The sequence below is a fragment of the Monodon monoceros genome, unplaced genomic scaffold, assembly GCF_005190385.1.
Source record: "Monodon monoceros isolate NGI ecotype Baffin Bay Population unplaced genomic scaffold, NGI_Narwhal_1 Super_Scaffold_19, whole genome shotgun sequence".
Classification (NCBI taxonomy): Eukaryota; Metazoa; Chordata; class Mammalia; order Artiodactyla; family Monodontidae; genus Monodon; species Monodon monoceros.
The window spans coordinates 26246817-26269528 of NW_021703775.1; the positions used below are offsets into that span (position 1 = coordinate 26246817).

A 22712-nucleotide genomic window follows, 5' to 3' on the forward strand; every position below is an offset into this window, starting at 1 on the left:
ATTGGAACACCTGATTAGACTTCTATTGTTATATTCTGTCTTCTGAACTAGGCGGCTGAAAGTGAGACTGAGATAAAAGATTTTCCTACCTACAATCAATTAAGTAAGCTTGTTTTATTTCTGGTAGCCATTAAGTGTGTTTTTAAAATCATAGCCATGCAGGCAGTGAAAATTTCTTCCAATTCCTGGTTATAGGCTTAATAATCAATCCTAACATATGAGCATTTTGTGGTTCTTTTTTTCAGTGGCATCACAGTGGGAAATCAGGAGCAATTTTACCAGGGGCTTTAACTCAGTTACTATCAGATACTAGTTGGGTTCTCTTAACAGAAAATCTGCGTTAAGACCAGGGACAACTACTTTCTTTTTAATTTCTACACCTGTAAAGATGTCTTATGACAAATCATGAACAATTTATATCTAAACTGAACCGAGTCAACTCCTGTGGACCGATCAATATGTTATCCCAACAATCAAAACCCCACACCATACCAACTCAGTATCCTTATCTTATAATTTTCCACAGAAAATATTTATTCAGTTCCTCCACGGGATGCTATTCATTTTCTAAATCTGCAGTTCTATTGTGGTGATCTCACAGGGATGCTGTGGGATATTTTAAAATTCTAGGGAAACAGTGATATTTAATATCTGGTGTACAGGACAAAAACTAATAGCTAAAGATAGTTTAAAGTTCCAACATTAGATACTGCTACATTCCTTTCAATGCTGCTGTCTGTATCTCTGCAGAGTTGGATTCTTGACAGTTTCTGTAACAAAAGCAATAAATGGGGGTGGTTGTGTCCAATTTCATCTCAAGGTTTGAGAAACTGTGCCCTAATAGCCACACATATCTCATTAGCAAGTAATTATGCATATTTATGAACAAAGTAAAATGTTTTCTTTCAAACACAAAACCAAAAATATTTTTGTTTATTAAGTTGTAAGATCAAAATGGTAAGTATTTTTATGTCCTAATAACATAATAGCTTAGTATCTGAAAAAATACTTCATGTATTTATATGCTGCTGATGATTTATATCCCCATGATGATGAGAAAAGAAATCACCCAAACACTAAGGTGACTGTGAACAGAGAAAACTTGGAAACCTTTGTCCTAGATGGAGTCCACTAACCCAAACAAGTAACTGTTCATACAATTTTCTTCAAATATTTATCAAATGTTTGAGTGTACACAATACATCTGACCAAATAACTCACCTATCTGAACCAGAGACTGAGTCATGAAAAGCTCCATGTTTCACTTAAAGATTAAATAGCACTGAGCTTTCATATGTCATCCAGAATTAAACAGCCAATCCACAAATAAAATTTCAAAAAATAAAATTTTGAACAATTTCTGCACAATACCTGAGTGTGAGCTCTCAATGGTGGTGTCTGACTTGGAATCCAGAGATGAAGGAATTTGTCTTAATTGGGGAACATAGTACATCTTCGTACTACCAGAAGGCTTATACGGCAACAGTAAAGGCTGGCCTAAGGAGATAAAGATCAGAATAATTAATAAGAAAACATTTATTAATTAACTGAACAAATATTAAGTACCTTTAATGTGCCAAGCAGTGGTCAAGATTCTTGGAATATATCAGTAAACTAGCATTCTAGAAGAGGGAGATATATAGTAAACAATTAGCATACTAAATAAGTAAATAATCTAGTATTTTTATAAATTATTAGTGACATAAAAAATTAGAAAATACGGGGCTTCCCTGGTGGGGCAATGGTTGAGAATCTGTCTGCCAATGCAGGGGACACGGGTTCGAGCCCTGGTCTGGGAGTATCCCACATGCCGCAGAGCAGCTAGGCCTGTGAGCCACAACTACTGACCCTGCGCGTCTGGAGCCTATGCTCCACAACAAGAGAGGCCGCGATAGTGAGAGGCCCGCACACAGCGATGAAGAGTGGCCCCCGCTTGCTATAACTAGAGAAAGCCCTCACACAGAAATGAAGACCCAACACAGCAAAAATAAATTAATTAATTAATAAACTCCTACCCCCAACATCTTCTTTAAAAAAAAAAAAAAAATTAGAAAATACTGGGACTTCCCTGGTGGCGCAGTGGGTTAAGAATCTGCCTGCCAATGCAGGGGACACGGATTCGATACCTGGTCTGGGAAGATCTCACATGCCGTGGAGCAACTAAGCCCGTGCGCCACAACTACTGAGCCTGCATGCCACAACTACCAAGCCCGTGTGCCACAACTACTGAAGCCCGCCCGCCCTAGAGCCCGAGCGCCACAACTACTGAGCCCATGTACCACAACTACTGAAGCCCACGTGCTCTAGGGCCCTCGTGCTGTGAGTACTGAGCCCTCATGCTGCAACTACTGAAACCTGCGCGCCTAGAGCCCGTGCTCCGCAACTGGAGAAGCCACCACAATAAGAAGCCTGTGCACCACAACGAAGAGTAGCCCCCACTCGCCACAGCTAGAGAAAGCCCATGTGCAGCAATAAAGACCCAAAACAGCCACCCCCCCCAAAAAAAATTAGAAAATGCTGAGCAAGATTAGAAGTATTTGGGAAATTGCAGCAGGATGCAGTTTAAATAGAGTGGTAAGGGCAGGATCCATTGAGAAGATGACTTCTTAGCAATCTATTCCATATTTAGATGGCTCTAACTAAGAAACACTTTATCTTATATTGAACCCAAACCTGGTCACTGTTAACCCCTACTACTGATCTTTGGAGGTTCTCCCTCCAGAGTCATAGAAAGTAAATCTAATTCTCTTCTATGTGGCAGATTTTCAAAATAAGTTTTCCATTATAAAAGTATAAATTCTCAATATTAAAAAAATACACAGAAATAAAAAAGACAAAGTCTTACCACTCAAAGATAACTATTATTAATATTTTAATGTATTTCTACAGGTCTTTCCTCTGTATTTCTTATTTGTTTACATAGTTGTGTATAGTATGTATAATTTGGAATTCAGTTTTTCTACTTTACATTTATAAAGTTTCTTTTTCTTAAATACTAACTGGTAAAATTCTTTCTAAAATGTCTGTGACATGGTAGTAATTTGATTATTATAGAAGATGAAATCTTTTTCTTATTTTTTTTTTGCTTCATCGGGTCTTCATTGCTGCACGCGGACTTTCTCTAGTTGCGGAGAGGGGGGCTACTCTTCGTTGTGGTGCACGAGCTTCTCACTCTTCTCACTGCGGTGGCTTCTCTTGTTGTGGAGCACAGGCTCTAGGCACGCAGGCTTCAGCAGTTGTGGAGCATGGGCTCAGTAGTTGTGGCTTGCAGGCTCTAGAGCACAGGCTCAGTAGTTGTGGCACACGGGCTTAGTTGCTCCGCAGCATGTGGGATTTTCCCGGACCAGGGCTCAAACCCGTGTCCCCTGCACTGGCAGGCGGATTCTTAACCACTGTGCCACCAGGGAAGTCCCTGAAGTCTTTTTCTATATACTCGTTTTTCTTTCATAATGTGGTAGAAACTCTCTCTCTGTAACAGCATTTTGATATTTAGCTGGGTACATACTGCTCATGCGTGCACTGTATTTCCCAATCTCCCTTGCAGACATGTATGGACATATGACTAAGTCTGGGCCCATAGGTCAAGGGTGAGAATAATGTCTGCAACTTCCAGGCATCCCATTAAAACACTCCACTGGCTGCTGCTAAACTTTATCCTCCCCATTACTCTTCTTTTCCAGTATTTTCTTTATTATTCTTCCTGAAAAAATTTAAGATCAATTAAACAAGTTCAAAAGAACAAATCCATTAGAATTTTTAGTAGAATTACGTTAGAGTTTAAATTCATTTGGGAATAAATGACATTTTACAATATTCAATTTTCCCATTCAGAAATATCCCATCCCTTCTTTTAGTCTACTGTCCTTTTCTATGCCTACACAAAGGATTAGTATTTCCATCACGTGAGTCCTATAAAATTCTTGTTTAGGTTACTCCTGAGTATTTATGGGGTTGTACTGCTCATTCAAATAAAATTTTGTAGATAGCTACCACTTCTCCTGATTAAACACAACAGCTTCTTCAGTTTATCCTTATAGACCATGGTCTTCTCTTGCATCCTGTAATTACCTCTAAGAGATGGACTCCTAGTTGCCCATGTCTAGTTTATAAAAATCAAAATACTCTAGACAGAGTCTGATAGTCCCAGAGTAGAATGAGATCTCCTTCATTCTGGACACAATAACAACTTTTACATTATTTAGAATTGTGTTACCATCCTTGACCACTCCATCATTCTGATGATTTGACACGGAATCCATATTATTAGTACCCTGCTTCCAACCAAGGAACTGACTTCATAGTGAAGGAAATGAGACAAAAGGCTGATGCCTAAAAGGAGTCACTGTTCTCATCACAAGCCTGATCACCCACAACTATGGTAAACTCAAAAAAAAAAGTGAGTGAACAATTTACTGATAACTGATATGGCACAAGCTGGGAGGCATAACTTTCTGAGGTTGGAATGCTAGCTTACAGAATATGGCATATGCTCAGAACCATATATGGTACTTGCCTATCCCACAGACAGAATGCATGTATTTAGGAACAAAGGCAGAAGCCTTTAAAATCTTTTGCTTTCTATCTCTATGACTCTGCTTTGTTTGATGGAAGATCTTAGAAATAAGGGAGGGGCACTTCTACCAGGAGACAGGAGCCATCTAGTCATTTTACATTCTTTATGTCACTGAAACAATACAGGGAATAGGATGCCATAGTGTTGACTAAAACTACAATTGACCTTAACTATCAGGGAGAAACAAGGTTACCTTAAAAAAAGAAAGTCAATAGGAGTATGGCTTACACCTAGGGGACCACTTTACCAAGCCTGGTCATCGAAATTAACAAAAAATTACATTAAACCTATGCAGGGCTAGCAAAGTCTTAGACTACTTAGGAATACTTGTACCAACCTATCAGGCAAAACCCCAGCCAATGAGAACCTGGCTGAATTCAAGGAGAATGAAGAAATGTATAGAGGAGGGAAGAATTTAAATAACAGAAAAAAATAGGCTGTAGCCTCTACTTCTACTTGGACATTGCTGTAGTCATTATTGTTAGAATATTGATTTATTAGCTTTCTTCGTCCACCAGTGTATATAAAGCTTGGTAGTGATGGTTAAATTTACCATTTAGTTCAAAGTTTGCAGAAAATGGGGCTTCCCTGGTGGCGCAGTGGTTGAGAGTCCACCTGCCGATGCAGGGGACACGGGTTCGTGCCCTGGTCCGGGAAGATCCCACATGCTGCGGAGCGGCTGGGCCCGTGAGCCATGGCCGCTGGGCCTGCGCATCCGGAGCCTGTGCTCCGCAACGGGAGAGGCCACAACAGTGAGAGGCCCGCATACCACACACACACACACAAAAAAAAAAGTTTGCAGAAAATGGACACCAACAATTGGGCAGAATTACAATGGACCCAGAGCAAGAATGGTTACCATGTGGAGATGGAGAATTCAGAGACAAGATAAGTGGCTTTTTGAAATTCTCAACGACTTTATGTTTGGATGCAGAAGTCTTAAAGTTACTTTGGACTGCCTATCTCTGGGGGAAGAAGCGACTATTCAGCAAATAATGGTTGTTCCTGGGAGAGAAAGAAAGGACTGGAGAAGGGTAAAGAAGAAAGTCCAACCATAAAATTTATTTCTTCAAAAAACCTGAAAATGGAACTAAATATAAACATATAACATATTACTCTTAATTTGTTAATTCAGAGCAGTGGACACATAGTCATAAATTCAACATACTACTCTGTATACTTTTAAAATATTTTTTAAAATTTTACTTCTGAATCCACAGAGTTAAAAATAATATTTTATTAGTAAACCAAATAATATTTATCTTTTAAAGGAGTCCTTTCTACCAAGTACCTGTATGTAAAGGTAAAAACATGAACTGTGGCCTCTATATAGACTGATCCGTTTGATGTCAGAAGAGGTATAAAATACACTTTCACAGTTGGATTTCCTCTCCTGTGCTCTGCCACCAACATGAAAACAACATAGCCTAGAGTAGCCTGGGTTTCAGTACAAGCATGTGGAACAGACCCAAACCATTTTTGCATCCTGATGCCAAACTCCAACTGACTCATAAGCCCATGAGTGAAGAAAGCAAATGTCTGTTGCTACAAAGCACTGAGATTTTCGAGGTTCTTATACAGTATCACGGTGGCAATAGGTAACTGACACATTAAAGGTGTTCTGTGTGATATTTATTAGACTATATATTTGGGGGGCAAAATTTTACTTCACAATAAAAATGTATAAGAAATATAACCATCTCGAGTTTCCCTGATAGTGCAGTGGTTAAGAATCTGCCTGCCAATGCAGGGGACACGGGTTCCAGCCCTGGTCCGGCATCCCACATGCCGCGGAGCAACTAAGCCCATGTGCCATGACTACTGAGCCTGCGCTCTAGGGCCCGCGAGCCACAAGTACTGAGCCCATGCGCCACAACTACTGAAGCCCACGCGCCTAGAGCCCGTGCTCCGCCACAAGAGAAGCCACTGCAATGAGAAGCCCGTGCACCGCAATGAAGAGTAGTCCCCGCTCGCTGCAACTAGAGAAAGGCTGTGCGCAGCAATGAAGACCCAACACAGCAAAAAAATAAAATAAATAAAATTTTTTAAAAAAAGAAAAGAAATATAACCATTTCAACATATAAATATATTTATTCAAATTAAATTCAGTACAATTTAAATGTGGAACTAAGCAATTTTCTTTATACATTTAGGCATATTCCATTTACACCTACAGACAGATAAACTTTTTGCATAAGTAGGAAAACTTAAAATATATTTTGAATAGATTTGTACAAACTACTGAATACTTTAAAGTTAGTAATTTAAAGTTCCCACCCTCATTTGGAGGTAGAATGGGAACTTAACTTTCTAGTTACTGGTCTGAAAAAGAAAATAACTTGCTGTAATTTTGAACGTTATATAGTATAAGGACTATAAAAATATCACTGTCATGATAGCATATGAACACTCTAAATGTAGACCTTATGGTAGAGATTGCTAGCTGTTCACCAAAACTCATTTCTTCTTCATCCTGGAAAGCACAGCTAAACTATTCCTAGTCAGTGGAAAGTGATGTGGGCCACACCTAGGCCTAGCCCATAAAAGCCTCCCAACATGTGCTCCTCCATGCTTTTCGTCCCTTCCTGTTGACTATGATGATGAATCCAAGGTTCCATGTTTTAAAGAAAGCAGGGTCACAGTCAACCTGGGTCCCTGGTCAACGTTTCTTGAAAAAGAAATAGACTGGTATTGTGTTTGCTATCTGTTCATTGTATCATGCAAAACAATAGTAAAAAAACAATGCCAAATAATTATCTACCTCCCTAAAATTGAACCTCTATAGTTTTTATGTTTTCATGAACTACTTGCATTCTTATGACAAGTATTATGAGTTGAAAATACATCAACCACAGTAGCATGAGTTTCACATAGGTTGTTAACTTCACTAGAAATTGAAGTAAAAACATAATAAATTATATTCTCTTCATAGCTATGTAAATAAAAGATGATATAATCATGTACAACCTAATGCTTAAAATTAAAATTAGGTTTTCTAACTAGAAAGACCCAATCAAGAAATTTCTTAGTTAATTACACAAAAGTTGGTAATATGACCTAAAATTCTCTTACCATCTGTGCCATGAGGAACAGTAATCTGTTGGACTGAAGACGATGAAGCAAACTTGACAGGAACTTTGCCCAACTTCCGTGTACTGAGCTCTGGAATATCATGTCCACGATCTTCAGCATTAACAAAAATCTCAGATGAAAACATGGCTTTTCTTGGACTTTCTGTTGTTATCTGAGTGACTGCATCAGACGATAATTTTCCAGAGAAGGGAGAAAACGGGGTCTTAGTCTCCTTTGGTGATCTGAACAAAAAAGCGAAAGCACACAGCAGGTCATATCCTTGGCTTATCAAATGCTGTAATTTCTTTCCAAATGTGGCTTCAATATTTTTTGGAGACATCCAACTCAAATGGTTAAGTTATTTCTGCAGTACCCTTTGCTTTTTTACATACTTATTACAGTGTGATCATGCATAAGTTTACTTTTACTTATTTTAAAATCTACTTTTATTTTGGATTTAGAATGCTATTATATAAGGAAAGGGTACTTTTCAGTTGAAGTGAAAAGATATCCATTAAAAAATAATTACTGGAAGTCCACTATAAATTAGGGGACTATGCTAAACGCATAGAGTGTACAAAAATAAAAAAGAAACAAAGCCTTTCCTCAAAAAGTTTATATGTCAGTGGGGGAAACAGAGGTTTTTAAGGTTGTAACTATGTATATAGATTATAAAGAATCCATATTAAAACATAATGGAGTAAATAAATGAGTGTATAAATAAATAAATAATAGGAGGGAGGGAGAAGACAAATCTTGCCAACATAAGAATTCCATATGTAGGTAACCTCACCCCTGGCATCCATCTCCTCCCCAAGGAGGTGGAGGTGAAGCTTAATCTTCCCCTTAAGTCCAGTCCTGGGCTGGTCTTAATGACTGAATTCCAAAGAGAGTATAAAATGGGAGAAAAAGTAACCTTACAGTGGAGAAACCTAGCAAACACCATGTTATGCAAGTGATGATGTTTCACATCACCAGTGATGTCACGGAGACACTACATACTCTCTGTAAATGATGTGATGAGAAGGTTACTTCGCTTCTGCGGTATTCTTTGCCAAAACCTGTAACTCCAGTCTAATCATGAGAAAAACATCAGCCAAATCCAGATTGAGAATATCAGACCAATATTCCTCAGGACTGTCAAAATCATGAAAAACAAGGAAGGAATGAGGAACTGTCATAGACCAGAGAAGACTAAGCAGACATGACAACTAACTAAGTGGAATGTGATATACTGGATTGGGTCCTAGAACAGAAAAAGGTCATTAACGGGAAAACTGGTGAAATCAAAAAAAAGTCTTAAGTTTAGTTAATAGTAATATATAAATGTTGGCTTTTTAATTTTGAAAAGTATACTATGGTAGTATAAGATGTTAGCAATAGGAAAAACTGGGAGAGAGGTAAAGGGAACTCCATTATGTTTGTATCTTTTCTGCAGATTTGAAATTATTTGAAAATAAAAAAGGTCATTTTTTTTAAATGGAGTAATACTGTATTATATTATATCACAGAAGAAGACGACCTTTTAAAAGGTCTTTTAAATCTCTACCCTCTATACACTATTTACTAATTAAAAGGACAATTATGAGAAAAGAAAATGGGCCCATCTCCCTTATGTATATAGAAGCAAAAATCATAAACAAAATGTTAGACAATCAAATGTAGAGTGTGTGAGTGAGTGAATGTGTGAATGTGTGTGTGTGTGTGTGTGTGTGTGTGTGTGTGTGTGAATTCCTACCAAGCTGTTTTACTCCAGAAATGCAAGGTGAGTTAACATTCAAATATCAACAAATGTCATGCACCACATCAATAAAATAAAGGAGAAATGTATATGATCATAGCAGTATAGTCAGATAAAACATTTAATAAAATTCAATAATTATGTATGATTAAAAACTCATAGCAAAGGGAAACTACAAAAAACTTTAGAGCCACCATCCTATTTACAGTGAAATGTGGAGAATGTCCACTGTAAGATTAGGAACAAAATAAGAATGCCAACTCTTACCTTTTCTATTCAACATGTTAGTAGAAGTATTAAATGGCATTAGCAGTAAGGCAGGAAAAAGAAATCAGAAATATAAGGATAAGAAAGGAAGAAATAATACTGTCACTTTCCATATTTGATATAATTATGGATACAGAAAATCCAAAACAATCTACAGATAACTTATTAGAGTATCAGTTAGTTTTTAGAAGAGTTGCCAGATAAGAGACCAAACTTTAAAAAATTCCACTAACATTTTTTGGTGTCTGAAAAGTTATAAAATTAAAAACTAAAAAATATGCCATATACATTATCATCAAAACATCATATACCTAGTAATAAGTATAATAAAAAATGTAAGAACCCTAAAGGCAGAAAACTATTAATATATCATAGAGAGAAATTAAAGGTGATCTAAATAGGATTTCTACTTTGAGGCAGGATGTATAGGCATACCTCACTTTATTGTACCTTGCAGATAACGCTTTTTTTTTTTTTTTAACAAATTGAAGGTTTGTGGCAACTCTGTGTCAAGCAAGTCTAGTGGTGGTGCCATTTTTCCAACAGCATTTGCTCACTTCGTGTCTCTATGTCACATTTGGTAATTCTCACAATATTTCAAACTTTTTCATTATTATACTTGTTACATGATCTGTGATCAGTCATCTTTGATGTTATTATTGCAAAAAGATTACAACTTGCTGAAGGCTCAGATGATGGTTAGCATTTTTAAAGTCTACTTTCAAATTAAGATATGTACTTTTTTTAGACATAATGCTATTGCACACTTAATAGACTACAGTATAGCATAAACATAACTTTTACATGCACTGGGAAACCAAACAACTCGTGTGACTTGCTTTATTATGATATTCTCTTTATTGTGGTGTCTGGGACCAAACCCATATCTCCGTATTAATATGCCTGCATTAGGTAGGCACAGGCCATCACTCCTGCTGCAACAAGCAAACAAAATTGAATAAAAGATCATACAGCTAAGGAAGCAATCAAGAAACAATGTCAACTAATATGCTAGAGAGGGACATTTAGAGATTTGGAGCAGGGGTTTGGTGTAGGGAGACATACTCCACTGGAAAAGAGAAATCACCAGAGCTTTTGATGAACTCATTTGCTGGCATGATGGAGTGAAATCTAGCAGAATGTCAAGCCAATTTCCCCCACAGGACATTTCCTTAGTGTCAGGGTGGTATAGGATTATGGGGGACTGAGCCAAGAAAGCAGAGTGAAATTTCCTGCACAGTCATGGCAATAACAAACCAAATCCCACTAGATAAAGGGGCCTGTGACAATCATTAGGTCTCCTCTTCAAGACATTTGTCAGTTTTTGAACCTATATAAAGCAAGAAGCTAAATACCTAATGCCTGAGGGAGAGAACTTTCAAAAGTGAGGAATTAGAGACCTACCAGACTCACAGTAAAAACCCAGAAGTGCTATCCCCAAGAAGGGGGCTAAGTCAGGAAAAGTGAAATCATCTGCAATGTTTCAGTGTTTATGAGACAAATTTTCACTGAGAAAGTGTAATGGCAACAAACACATAGCTGGTCTCTCCTTACATTTGCCATACTCTGAAGCTGTGAGAACTGAGAGCCTAAAGAGCTGAATTCAAACATCTGAAAGACTGAAGTCAATAACTGACTGTATTTATTGAAGAATCAAAGACCTGTCAGGCTTACAGCAAAAATCCAGGGAGGCCACAAATTAGGAAAAATCATAGGTAGGATGAGATAACTAAAGCTCCAACCCAGTTCTGATCTAGTAAAATTCCTGAAATGACTGAAATGATCAGCCACTCTGATTAACAGAGAAAAGGGTAAATCTTCTCTGGTGCAAAGTAATAGCATCTTCAGCCTCTATAATTTTTCTATTCACAATGTCCAGCACACAATCAAAAGTTATGAAATTCGTGAAGCAGGAAAAAGTGACTAAAAATTAAGACCAAAAAAACAAGAAAAATTGATTTAGAGGGAATTCAGATTCTGGAGTTAGCACAGAACTTTAAAATGATTATATTGAGAGTAAAAGATGGGGATTAATAGATAAAAATATGGAGAATCTAGGGCTTCCCTGGTGGCGCAGTGGTTGGGAGTCTGCCTGCCGATGCAGGGGACATGGGTTTGTGCCCGGGTCTGGGAGGATCCCACATGCCGCGGAGTGGCTGGGCCTGTGAGCCATGGCCGCTGAGTCTGCGTGTCCGGAGCCTGTGCTCCGCGACGGGAGAGGCCACAGCAGTGAGAGGCCCGCGTACCGCAAAAAAGGAAAAATAAAAAACATGGAGAATGTCAACAGAAAATTGGAATCAATTTTAAAAAATCAAATACAGATAAATGAAAAATAAGAAAACTGATCCCCAGCAGACCTTAGGGAATACTAGAAGAAATTTTTTGAGGCTGAAGTAAAATGGCCCAACATAGAACAGAACTGCAGGAAAGAACAAAGAGCACTTAAAGTGTGTGTGTGTGTGTGTGTGTTTAATATATACATGTACATATACCCAGGTACATACACCTTTATATTTATATGTTGTTTTATAAATAAACAATAATAATGTCTTGTGGGGATGCAGAACAGAAATATACAACAAAAGCACAAACAGCAGGAGGGGGCACATGGAGTTAAACTGTTGTGAGATGCTTCATTTTTCATAAAATGGTAAGAATACTAATTTCAGGTTAAATGTAAAGTCAAGAAGTATAATCTCTTGAAAAATCACTAAAAGAATGATAGAGAAAAAGTATAACAAAAAAATCCAGTAAAGGAGATAACATGAAATCAAGATAATTGATTAAAATAATAAAGGACAAGAGTAATAGAAAACAGCAAAGTGGCAAAACTTAAAATCAACCACCTCAATGACTACATTAAATATAAATGAACTAAATATCCCAATTAAAAGACAAAGGTTGACAAGATGAATAAGACCCAACTATATGCTATTCACAAGAGAAACGCTTTAATATAAGGTCATAGATATACTAAAAGAATGGAAAAGGATACCCCAAGCAAACACTAATCAAAAATAAGCTTCCCCTTATCCTTCTCTTCCTCCTGGCTTTTTATTTTCTCCTTTTACCTTTCCCTTCCTGAACAACTGAATCTTAAAGCCATTAGGTGGACATTCACAGTGGGTGGGGCAACAGTGGCCCAGAGTAAGGTATAAGAGCCTCATCGGGGTGAGGAGGGTGCCCATGTAAAGGAGTAGCTTTAGCACATAGTATCACAATCCAATCAGGGCAAAGAGAATCTGGGGAGGTGTGGCTTGTTATGCAATATCAGAGGAGGATGAGGAGGGTTTCCATGAAGAAGAAGGTCCAGCTTGGCATGTGAACTTACTGCCCAGCCAGAATGAGGAAGGTGTCTCTACAGTGGAGCAGCCTAACATAAAGTGGCAGAACTAGAGCAGAGTAGAGAAAATAATCTTCACAGACAGGCAGACTGGGCTGGTAAGTCAGGCCCCCTGCAGAATGAGAAGGGTGTCATCCAGGGCTTGGGAGTAGCCTGGTTTGGTGAGTCAGAGCTCAAGCAAGGTAACAGCAATATCTACCATACAGGATAAGGGGAGGTAATCTGACCTGAGATGTCACAGCCTGGGTGATGAGGGTGTCCAACAGGGTAGCGAGGCATCTTGAGTCAGATCCTAGACAGGATGAGGGTATCCAAGCAGAGAGGAGGCCCAATGTGAGATACCAAAAGCCTAAGCAGGATGAGGAAGATGCTCCTGTGAGGAAGTAGTCCATCTCAGGGAGTTAAGAGTCTAAGTGAGGTGAGGAGGGTGTCCACATACATGGGGTGAGCATTCTGATGGGAGGAAGTCAAAAACCAAGTTGGGGATGTTATCTATGTTTAGGGGTAGTCTAGAATGGAGTGTCAAAGCCCCAGCAGGGTAAGAAGAACATCCAAACAAAAAGGTAGTCTGAAAGCAGAGTCAGAATCCAAGTAGTGAGTGAGGGCAATCCTAGCTGGGGAGAGGATGGCAGGAATGATGGGAGATTAGTTACACATGGCAGATTGAGCAAATAAATAAATAAATATATAAAGCACGTAAGAAGTGAGGGTTCTCACTACTGGATAAGGAAGTTACAAACACAGAAAGAGAAAAAAAAGTAGAATAAAACTGAATTAGAATTGTATACATGGGTGTGAGCTTATGGTTTTTAATATATATAGACAGATACAGAAATAAATGTAAATGAGTGTGTGTATTTATGTATGTATGTATGTACGTATGTACATAAATCCACTAAGGCTGGGAGCAGCCTAATAGCAATGCTCAAATCTTGGCTTCTAAATATCACTTTCCTCTAAAAGAAAGCAGGTTCCTTGGAGAAATGGCCAATTTCAGAGCTGGGGAAGAAGTTATGAGCCTGAAGTATCTTGTTGTGCCAGAAGGCAAAGACATGTGCAAAAGATGACAAGAACATGTAAAAAGGATACAGAAACCAGCTTGAAGGAGCTGCCACTGGTCAGTAAATCAGTGGCATTTTGAACATGAAAACAAATTACAATAGTAATAATGAATATAAGAAAACATAACTTTGTATAAGATCTCATATCCAACAAAAAACTTTTATACAGAATAGATTAAAACTCTCTAAATTCAACAGTAAAAAAAAAAAATGCAGTTAGAAAATAGCAAAACTTAAACACACACTTCACCAAAGATAATATACAGAAGACAAACACATGAAAAAATGTTCATCCTAATTAGTCATTTAGAGAAATGCATATTAGAACAACAATGAGATATCCCTATATACTTATTAGGATGGCTAATAAATAAAATAATAAAATAAATAATAAATAATAATTATTTATAATAATAAAATTATAATAATAAAATAAATAAAAAATACTGACAATAACAAAAGCTGACAAGGATGTGAAGAAACTAGATCTCTCATATATTGCCAGCAGAAATGCAAAATGGTACAACCACCCTGGAAAACAGTTTGGCAGATTCTTAAAAGATAAACATATACTTACTATACAACCCAACAATCACACTCTTGGGCACTTATCCTAGAGCAGTTTCTCAACCTTGGCACTACTAAAACTGAACCAAATCCTTCTTTGTTGTGGGGGACTGACTACTCTGTGTATTCCAGGGTATTCAGCAGCATCCCTGATGGCAACAGCAAAATTCCTTCCTAGTTGTGACAATCAAAAATGACTTCAGATGTTGCTACTGTCTCCGGGGAGCCAAACTCACCCCTGGTTGAGAATCACTGTCTGAGAGAAATAGAAACTTCATTTGTGTAAAGAAAAGTATATGAATGTTCACAGCAGCTTTATTAATAACAGTCAAAAGTTGGAAACAACCCAAACATCCTTCAACAGAGAAATGGTTAAATAAACTGGTATGTATCCATACAATGGAATGCTACTTAGCAATTAAAAAAAAACAAAACCATTGATATACACAACAACTTGGATGGATCTCCAGGTCATCATGTTAAGTAAAAAGAGCTAATCTCAAAGGTTACATGTTATATGATTCAATTTACAAAACATTCACAAAATGACAAAACCATATAGTAGGAAAACAGGTCACTAGTTTCCAGGGTTTAAAGAATGCAGAGGGCAGGGGAGAGGAGTGTGACTACAGAGGGGCAGGCATAAGGGAATTTCTTTGTGGTGACAGAATATTCCTGTATCTTGATTATAGTAGTGGTTATGTGAAATCACAATGTGATTAAGTTTCACAAAATTATACACATATGCATTCAAAAAAGCCTGAGTGCATGCAAAAGTTGGTGAAATATGGTTAAGTTCTGTAGTTTAGTTAATTATATTGTGCCCATGTCAATTTCCTAATGTCATTTTGAAAATGTACTACAGTTATATAAGACATTACCAATGGGAAAGCTGAGCGATAGATACCTGGGACTCTCTGGACTATTTTTGTAATCTCTTGTTAAGTCTATGTATTTTTAAAATAAAGAGTGAAGAAAAGATAGTAATAAATCATAACCCACTGAATGAAAGCATGATTCTGTACAGATATAAATAAACTAGAAGTCTTCTGAGGACTGAGATACTTACATAATTTCAAAGTTCCTCCCCATAAAACACTTAGCTACAAAGTGGAAAACAGTAACTTTCCAGTTGAGAAACCTAGCCCACAACCTTACTAAGTAATTAAAGTGATCACTGTCAGCAGTGGGACAAATAGAAGTGTACGACAGCTGCTAAGATGTTATAAGAAGAATTCAATGTCAATTCTGTGATAACCCTACCAAAAATATCTCACCTGAACTTAATCATGAAGAAACATCAGAGAAACCCAAACTGAAAAACACTCTACAAAGTAACTGACCTGTAATCTTCAAAAGTGTTAAGGTAGGGCTTCCCTGGTGGCGCAGTTGTTGAGAATCTGCCTGCCAATGCAGGGGACATGTGTTCGAGCCCTGGCCTGGGAAGATCCCACATGCCGCAGAGCAACTGGGCCCGTGAGCCACAATTACTGAGCCTGCACGTCTGGAGCCTGTGCTCCGCAACAAGAGAGGCCGCGATAGTGAGAGGCCCGCGCACCGTGATGAAGAGTGGCCCCCGCTTGCCACAACTAGAGAAAGCCCTCGCACAGAAACGAAGACCCAACACAGCCATAAATTAATTAATTAATTTTTTTAAAAAAGTGTCAAGGTAATGAAAGTGAAGGAAAGACTGAAGAACTGTTCCAGATTAAAGGAAATTAAAGAGTCATGACAACTAAAGCAACATGTGATTTTGAGTTGCTCCTTTTTGTTATAAAAAATCTTACTGGGACAATTGGAAAAACTGGAATAGTGTCTATAACACATTGATATTAATTTCCTGATTTTCACAGCTTTACTGGTTATGTAGGAGAAAGTTCTTTTCATAGGAAACGATGAGAGTGATGGGGCAGTAGGTCAATAACTTACTACCACATGGCTAAGGAGAAAAAAGGAGGTATTAACATGCCGTTCTCAAATGCTGATTAAACAAGCAGACAAAAATTCAGTAAAAATGAAGATTTCAACATAACAGCTGACCAAATGGACCAAAGTAACATACACAGAATATCACAAGAAGCAATGGCAGAATACACATTTCTTTCAATTGCACACTGATCAAAATAAAAATATATCATATCATAAAGCAGTTCTAAAAAATTTAAGTATACTGAAATCATTAAGAATATAATCTCAATGACCAAAAAGAATGAACTAAAAATAAAAAATCATTTATATGTCCTTATATAATTGGAAATTAAGAAACACATCTCTACATAGCCATGGATCAAAGAAAAAGTTATGATATGAGAAAATATTTTGTACAAAGATGAAGATGAAAAACTACATAAAAATCTGTGTACACTAGAAAAGAAAGCTAAAACTTAATGAATATGTAAAAAAAAAAATCTATTCTCAGAAAGATAGAAAAAGTTAAGTTAAACCCAAAACAGAAAAAAAAAAAAAAGATACAGCAGCAACTAATGAAACAGAAAAAAATACATCAGAGGATCATAAAAACCCAAACTGCTAAAGCCCTAGCAAGAGTGACCAAACAAAAAAGGATAAAACACAAATTACTAATACCAGACATAAGAAAGCTAATATCACTGGAGATTCAGAAATTGAAAGGATATAAGGATATTGTGAAAATAACTCATGCCAACAATTTCTGACAACTTATTTAACTGAAGAATACTTTCCAAACTGACACAAGAAAAAAAAATCTGCATAGTCAAATCTACTAAAGAAATTGAATCTATAATAAAAACTCCAGGCCAAAATGGTGAATTCTGCCAAATATCTAAGAAAGAAATAGTACCAATCTTCCACAAACTCTTTCAGAGTGTCCTGATATACTTATGAGGTCAGCCCAATGCTCATACCAAACTCAGACAAAGATATTGCAAGAGAAGAAAATTATAGGTGAATATCCCCCATGAACACAAATGTGAACACAAATGTACAATTCCTAACAAAATATTAATTAGGTAGATTGTATCTAGCAAGAAGGATAATACATAAATTAGGAATACATATGATAATCTCTACAATAACTACTGCAATAGAGTCTGACACAATTTTTGATGTTTGATTACTGACTTCTTTTTAAGCCTCACCTTTTGCTCCACATCTGGAAAGGCTGATAAGCCTGAGTATGACTGCCTCCTCCTTTGGCACCAGCAGAAAATTTAAACTGCCCATATATAGACTTTTTTCTCAGTTCCATCCTACAAAGCCCTCTCTGCTGTGCCCAAGCCAGCCTGGACCTGCTTGTGCCCACCCAACTCTTCCCAGGGGTCCCCTGTGTGAGTAATAAACTTCCTCTCAAATTCTCTGGGTTTGAGGAGTGTCTTAAGCCTAGGTATATGAACAAAATTTTGGGTGGGAGTCCATCCCACTTCTGCAGGATGGCCACAACCACTAAAAAATAAACAAAGATGTATATTAAAACAGCCAATAAGGAGAATAAAATGGAATAATAAAAGATAATTAATACAAAAGAAGGCAAGAAAGAACAAAAACCATATGGTACAAATTGAAAGTAAAATGTAATATGGTAGATTTAAATCAAATAATACCATTCTGACACAAACTCAGAAAATGAGAAAGAGGTTTTTTTCTTAAAAGCCACTGTAACTCTGCTGTCAGGACACTCCAAGAAGATTACAGACCAATATTAGCAAGCTGAATTCAGCAATAAATATAAAAAGGGACAATATATCATAATCAAGTGGGATTTATCCCAGTAAGAATAATATTTGAAATCTAATCAATATATTTATATAATATATATAATATTATATAATAATATAATTCATATCAACAAACAGGAGAAAACAAATATGATCATAATACAGCAGGAAAAAGCATGTGACAAAACTCAACACCCACTCACAGAACTCACAGCAAACTAAGAATATAAGAGGGCATCCTTAATCTCATAAAATGCATCTAATAAAAATCTACAGCTAACATCAAATTTGATGAAACACTAAATCCACTCCCCCACCCACGCAAAGATGGGGAATAAGGTAAGATGACTGCTCTTACTACTTCTGTTTAATATTATACTGAATGTCCTAAACAGTGCATTAGGCAAAAAAATAAAAAAATAAAGACATGAAGATTGGAGAGGAAGAAGTAAAACTGCTGTTCATACCCTGGCAACGTGAGTGTCTATGAAGAATAGACATTAAAGTTGAGGATATCACTAAATTTAAACAAAGCACTCCCTAAATCATAGGGAAGTTACTAGACACAAATTGAGGACAAATAGATATGCCTCAACTTAACCACCAGAAGTATTACCTTGCCTAAATTCCCTATGGTCACTGCACACAAATTGCCTAAATTATCCTGGAGTAAGCAAGGAAGCTCTGACCCAGTGAGTAAGAAATTAAAATTAAAATTAACTTGTTGGCATTGATAAACTGGTTTGACAACAGCATTTGTATATACAATCAACAAATAACTAGAAAATACAAAACCTAAAATACCATATACAAAAGTATCATAAAACAAAATAATGAGGAATAAATTTAATGAAAAATGTGCAAGCCTACACACTGAAAATTACAACATCTTACTGAGAGACATTACATAAGTAAGGGGAAAAAACATGTTCATTCATAGGGAGACTCCATATTACTAAGATGTCAATCATTCACAAAATGATCTATAGATTCAATGCAACATTGAACAAAATCTCAGGAGGTTTTTTTGGAGAAACTGAGAAGACTATTCTAAATTTTATACAGAAATGCATAGAACCTAAAATAGCAAAAAATATTGTTGAAAATAAAAACAAGGCTGGAGGACATAACCTGACTTCAAGACTTATTATAAAGCTACAGTAATCAAAACATTATGGTATAGGTGTAAAGACAGACAGTTCAAAGGAACAGAGTAGAAACTCTTAAAAATAAACCCACATGTAAAAGGCCGATTGATTTTTGACAAAGGTGCGAACTAAGTTCAAAAAGGAAATAATCATTATTTCAAAGATGGTGCTGGAATATCCAGTGAAAGAAAATGATCCTAAACTGTGTAAATTACAGTATATACAGAAATTAGTTTGATATAGATCACAGACTTAAAAAATAAAGCTAAAACTATAATTCAAGATGAAAATATAGGAGAAAATTTTCATAACACTGGGTTAGGCAGTATTTTTAGACAAGACACAAAACAGTACTAACCATAAAAGAAAGATTTAGAATGTCCATCAACTGATGAACACACACACACACACACACACACAATGAAATACTACCCAGCCATAAAAAAGAATGAAATTTTGCCATTTGCAACAACATGGATGGACTTGGAGAGTATCATGCTAAGTGAAATTAAGTCAGAGAGAGAAAAACAAATCCTGTATGATATCAATTACATGTGGAATCTAAAAAATACAATAAACTAGTGAATATAACAAAAAAGAAACAGACTAACAGATATAGAGAACAACCTAGTGGTTACCAGTGGGGAGAGGGAAAGGGGAGGGGCAATATAGGGGTAGGGAATTAAGAGATACAAACTATTATGCATAAATTAAGCTATATAAGCTGTATATATTGGAATATGGCCACAAGGAATATGGCCAATATTTTATAATAACTATAAATGGAGTATAACCTTTAAAAATTGTGAATCACTGTATTGTACACTTGTAACCTATACAATATTGCACATCAACTATACTTCCAACAGAAAAATTAACAAACTGGATTTCATAAAAATTAAAACTTTTTCTTCATCAAAAGACACCAGTAAGAAAATGAAAATCAAACCACAGACTGTGAGAAAATATTTGCAATACACAGAGGATCTGTATCTTGAATATATTAAAAATTCTTAAAGTCATGAGACAATCCAATGGAAAAATTAAACAGACATTTCATAAAGACATAAAAATGGCCAAGAAGCACAGAAGCAATTATCAGCATCATGAGTCATCAGGGAAAAACAAATTAAAACCACAATAACATACCATTTCACATCCACATTTAGAATGGCTAAAATTAAAAATAACTGGAGAGACTTCTCTGGTGGTGCAGTGGTTAGGAATCTGCCTGCCAATGCAGGGGACACGGGTTTGAGCCCTTTTCTGGGAAGATCCCACATGCGGCGCAGCAACTAAGCCCATGAGCCAAAACTACTGAGCCTGTGCTCTATAGCCAGCGAGCCACCACTGAGCCCACGTGCCACAACTACTGAAGCCCGTGCACCTAGAGCCCGTGCTCTGCAACTAGGGAAGCCACTGCAATGAGAAGCCCATGCACCACAACGAAGAGTAGCCCCCGCTCGCCCCAACTAGAGAAAGCCCACGTGCAGCAACAAAGACCCAATGCAGCCAAAAATTAATTAATTTTTTAAAAACCCTGGAAATATCAAGTGTTGCAGTGTAACTTGCATATGCTGTTAATGAGAACGAAAAATGGTATATTCAGCTCCAGTTTGGGGTAATCAATCATAACCCATTCTGTTTGGGGTAATCAATCATAACCCATTCTGTCTCTCCCACTAAGTGCAGCTATAAAACCTAGACAAACTACATGGAGCAGTTCTTAGAAGACTCTTGAAAAATAGGAGCAGGCAAATTGGTGAAGACCAGCAACATCTGAAGTACCATTAAATTGGTGATGAGTTAGTTTATCATTGTTTCCTTTAGTATCCAATGACCTGAACTCAATAATAGAGTCTGACACTTAGAAGTGGACATTAGCACAGACAGAAAGACCTCCAGAAGAAGCCCTCTAATTCAGGCATGAGGAGTGGAAGCAGAAATAGTGCGAAAAAACCCCTGTTTTTCTTTTCTCCCTTTCTAGTAATCTAAAGCACTCAAGTAATCTCATGGAGGCAGTGGTACAGCAGTAACAGGGACCAGAAGAAGTTTAAAATTCTGAGGGGGGGAAACCCTCCTCTCTTACCAGAGAAGGTGTGGTCTCAAGAGGGTGAGGTGAACCTGTGTTGATTTCTTTTTTCTCTTTACTGAGCCACCTGGCACTGACACAAAGTAGCCACAGGAAGCACATAAAAGAGAGGGGTAAATTAAGCCCTTGCTTTCTGTTCTGAGGACCAAAAAAGGGGAGCTCAAGGAGAAACATATAGAGGAAAGCCCCTATTATAACAGTTTAAATATACTAACAATACCACAAGTTGGCGAGGATGGAGAGTAACTGAAACACTTGTATATTCCTAGTGGAAATACAAAGATACAGCCACCCTGGAAAAACAGTTTAGCATAGTTTAGTTCTAAACAGTTCTTGTAAAGTTAAACACACACATATACCACATGACTCAGCAGCTCTAACTGTAATCACCCCAAACTGGAAACAACCCAAATATCCTTCAAAGAGTGAATGTATCGATAAACTCTATTTTTTTAAAACTTTTTATTGCTTTATGCTTGTAATAAAGCATTAAAAAGTAAAAAACTGATTCATAAAATGAGATGGGTAAATCTTAAATATACTTTGTAAAGTAAAAGAAGCCAAACCCAAAGGGCTATTATATATTTCATGATTTCATTTACATGACACTCTGGAAAGGTAAAACTTGGAAGAAAACAGATCAGGAATTGCCAGGGGTCAGGGCAGGGACTGTCTATGAAGGGATGGCATATGAGAATTTTTGGACTGACAGAAATGCTTTGTATGGAACTGTGATGTGGATTTATCAAAACTGATAGAACTATACAACACAAAAAGTAAATTTTACAGTATGTAAATTAAAAAAAAATTAACCAAGATATTGGGGCAAAATGGAATATAAGATGTAAGAAATGAATCTAACTGTATTATAAATGAATCACATCCTCATGCTGAAGTCTATAAGGAAGAAAAAAGCTAACCCAGCAAACAGAAACAATGTCTGGACTGTATACTATACATAAAACCTGTACTCTAGGTGGAAAATTTGTTTCTCACCTGGGTATGGGATAAGAATTCTGAAACTTTATTTATGTACTAGGGTAAATATACTGTAAATAATAAGAGCCATGTTTATCACCATTGGAGAAAGAAGTTATAAATAAAGAAAGGGAAAAGGCTAGAATCAACCCTGTGGTTTTGGACTAGTTGGAGG

General features: G+C 36.9%; 1 protein-coding gene across 7 annotated transcripts in view; it reads right to left on the reverse strand.

The window, feature by feature from the left end:
• Window positions 1–22712, reverse strand: part of ALMS1 (ALMS1 centrosome and basal body associated protein) — a 225971-nt gene that overhangs the window by 82982 nt on the left and 120277 nt on the right. For all 7 annotated transcript variants that reach the window (XM_029232819.1, XM_029232815.1, XM_029232818.1 and 4 more), the window contains 2 exons: window positions 7646–7887; window positions 1372–1497 (listed from right to left, as the gene is read on the reverse strand). In XM_029232819.1, coding sequence (XP_029088652.1) covers window positions 1372–1497; window positions 7646–7887 — 368 coding nt within the window. The remainder of the gene's footprint in view (window positions 1–1371; window positions 1498–7645; window positions 7888–22712) is intronic.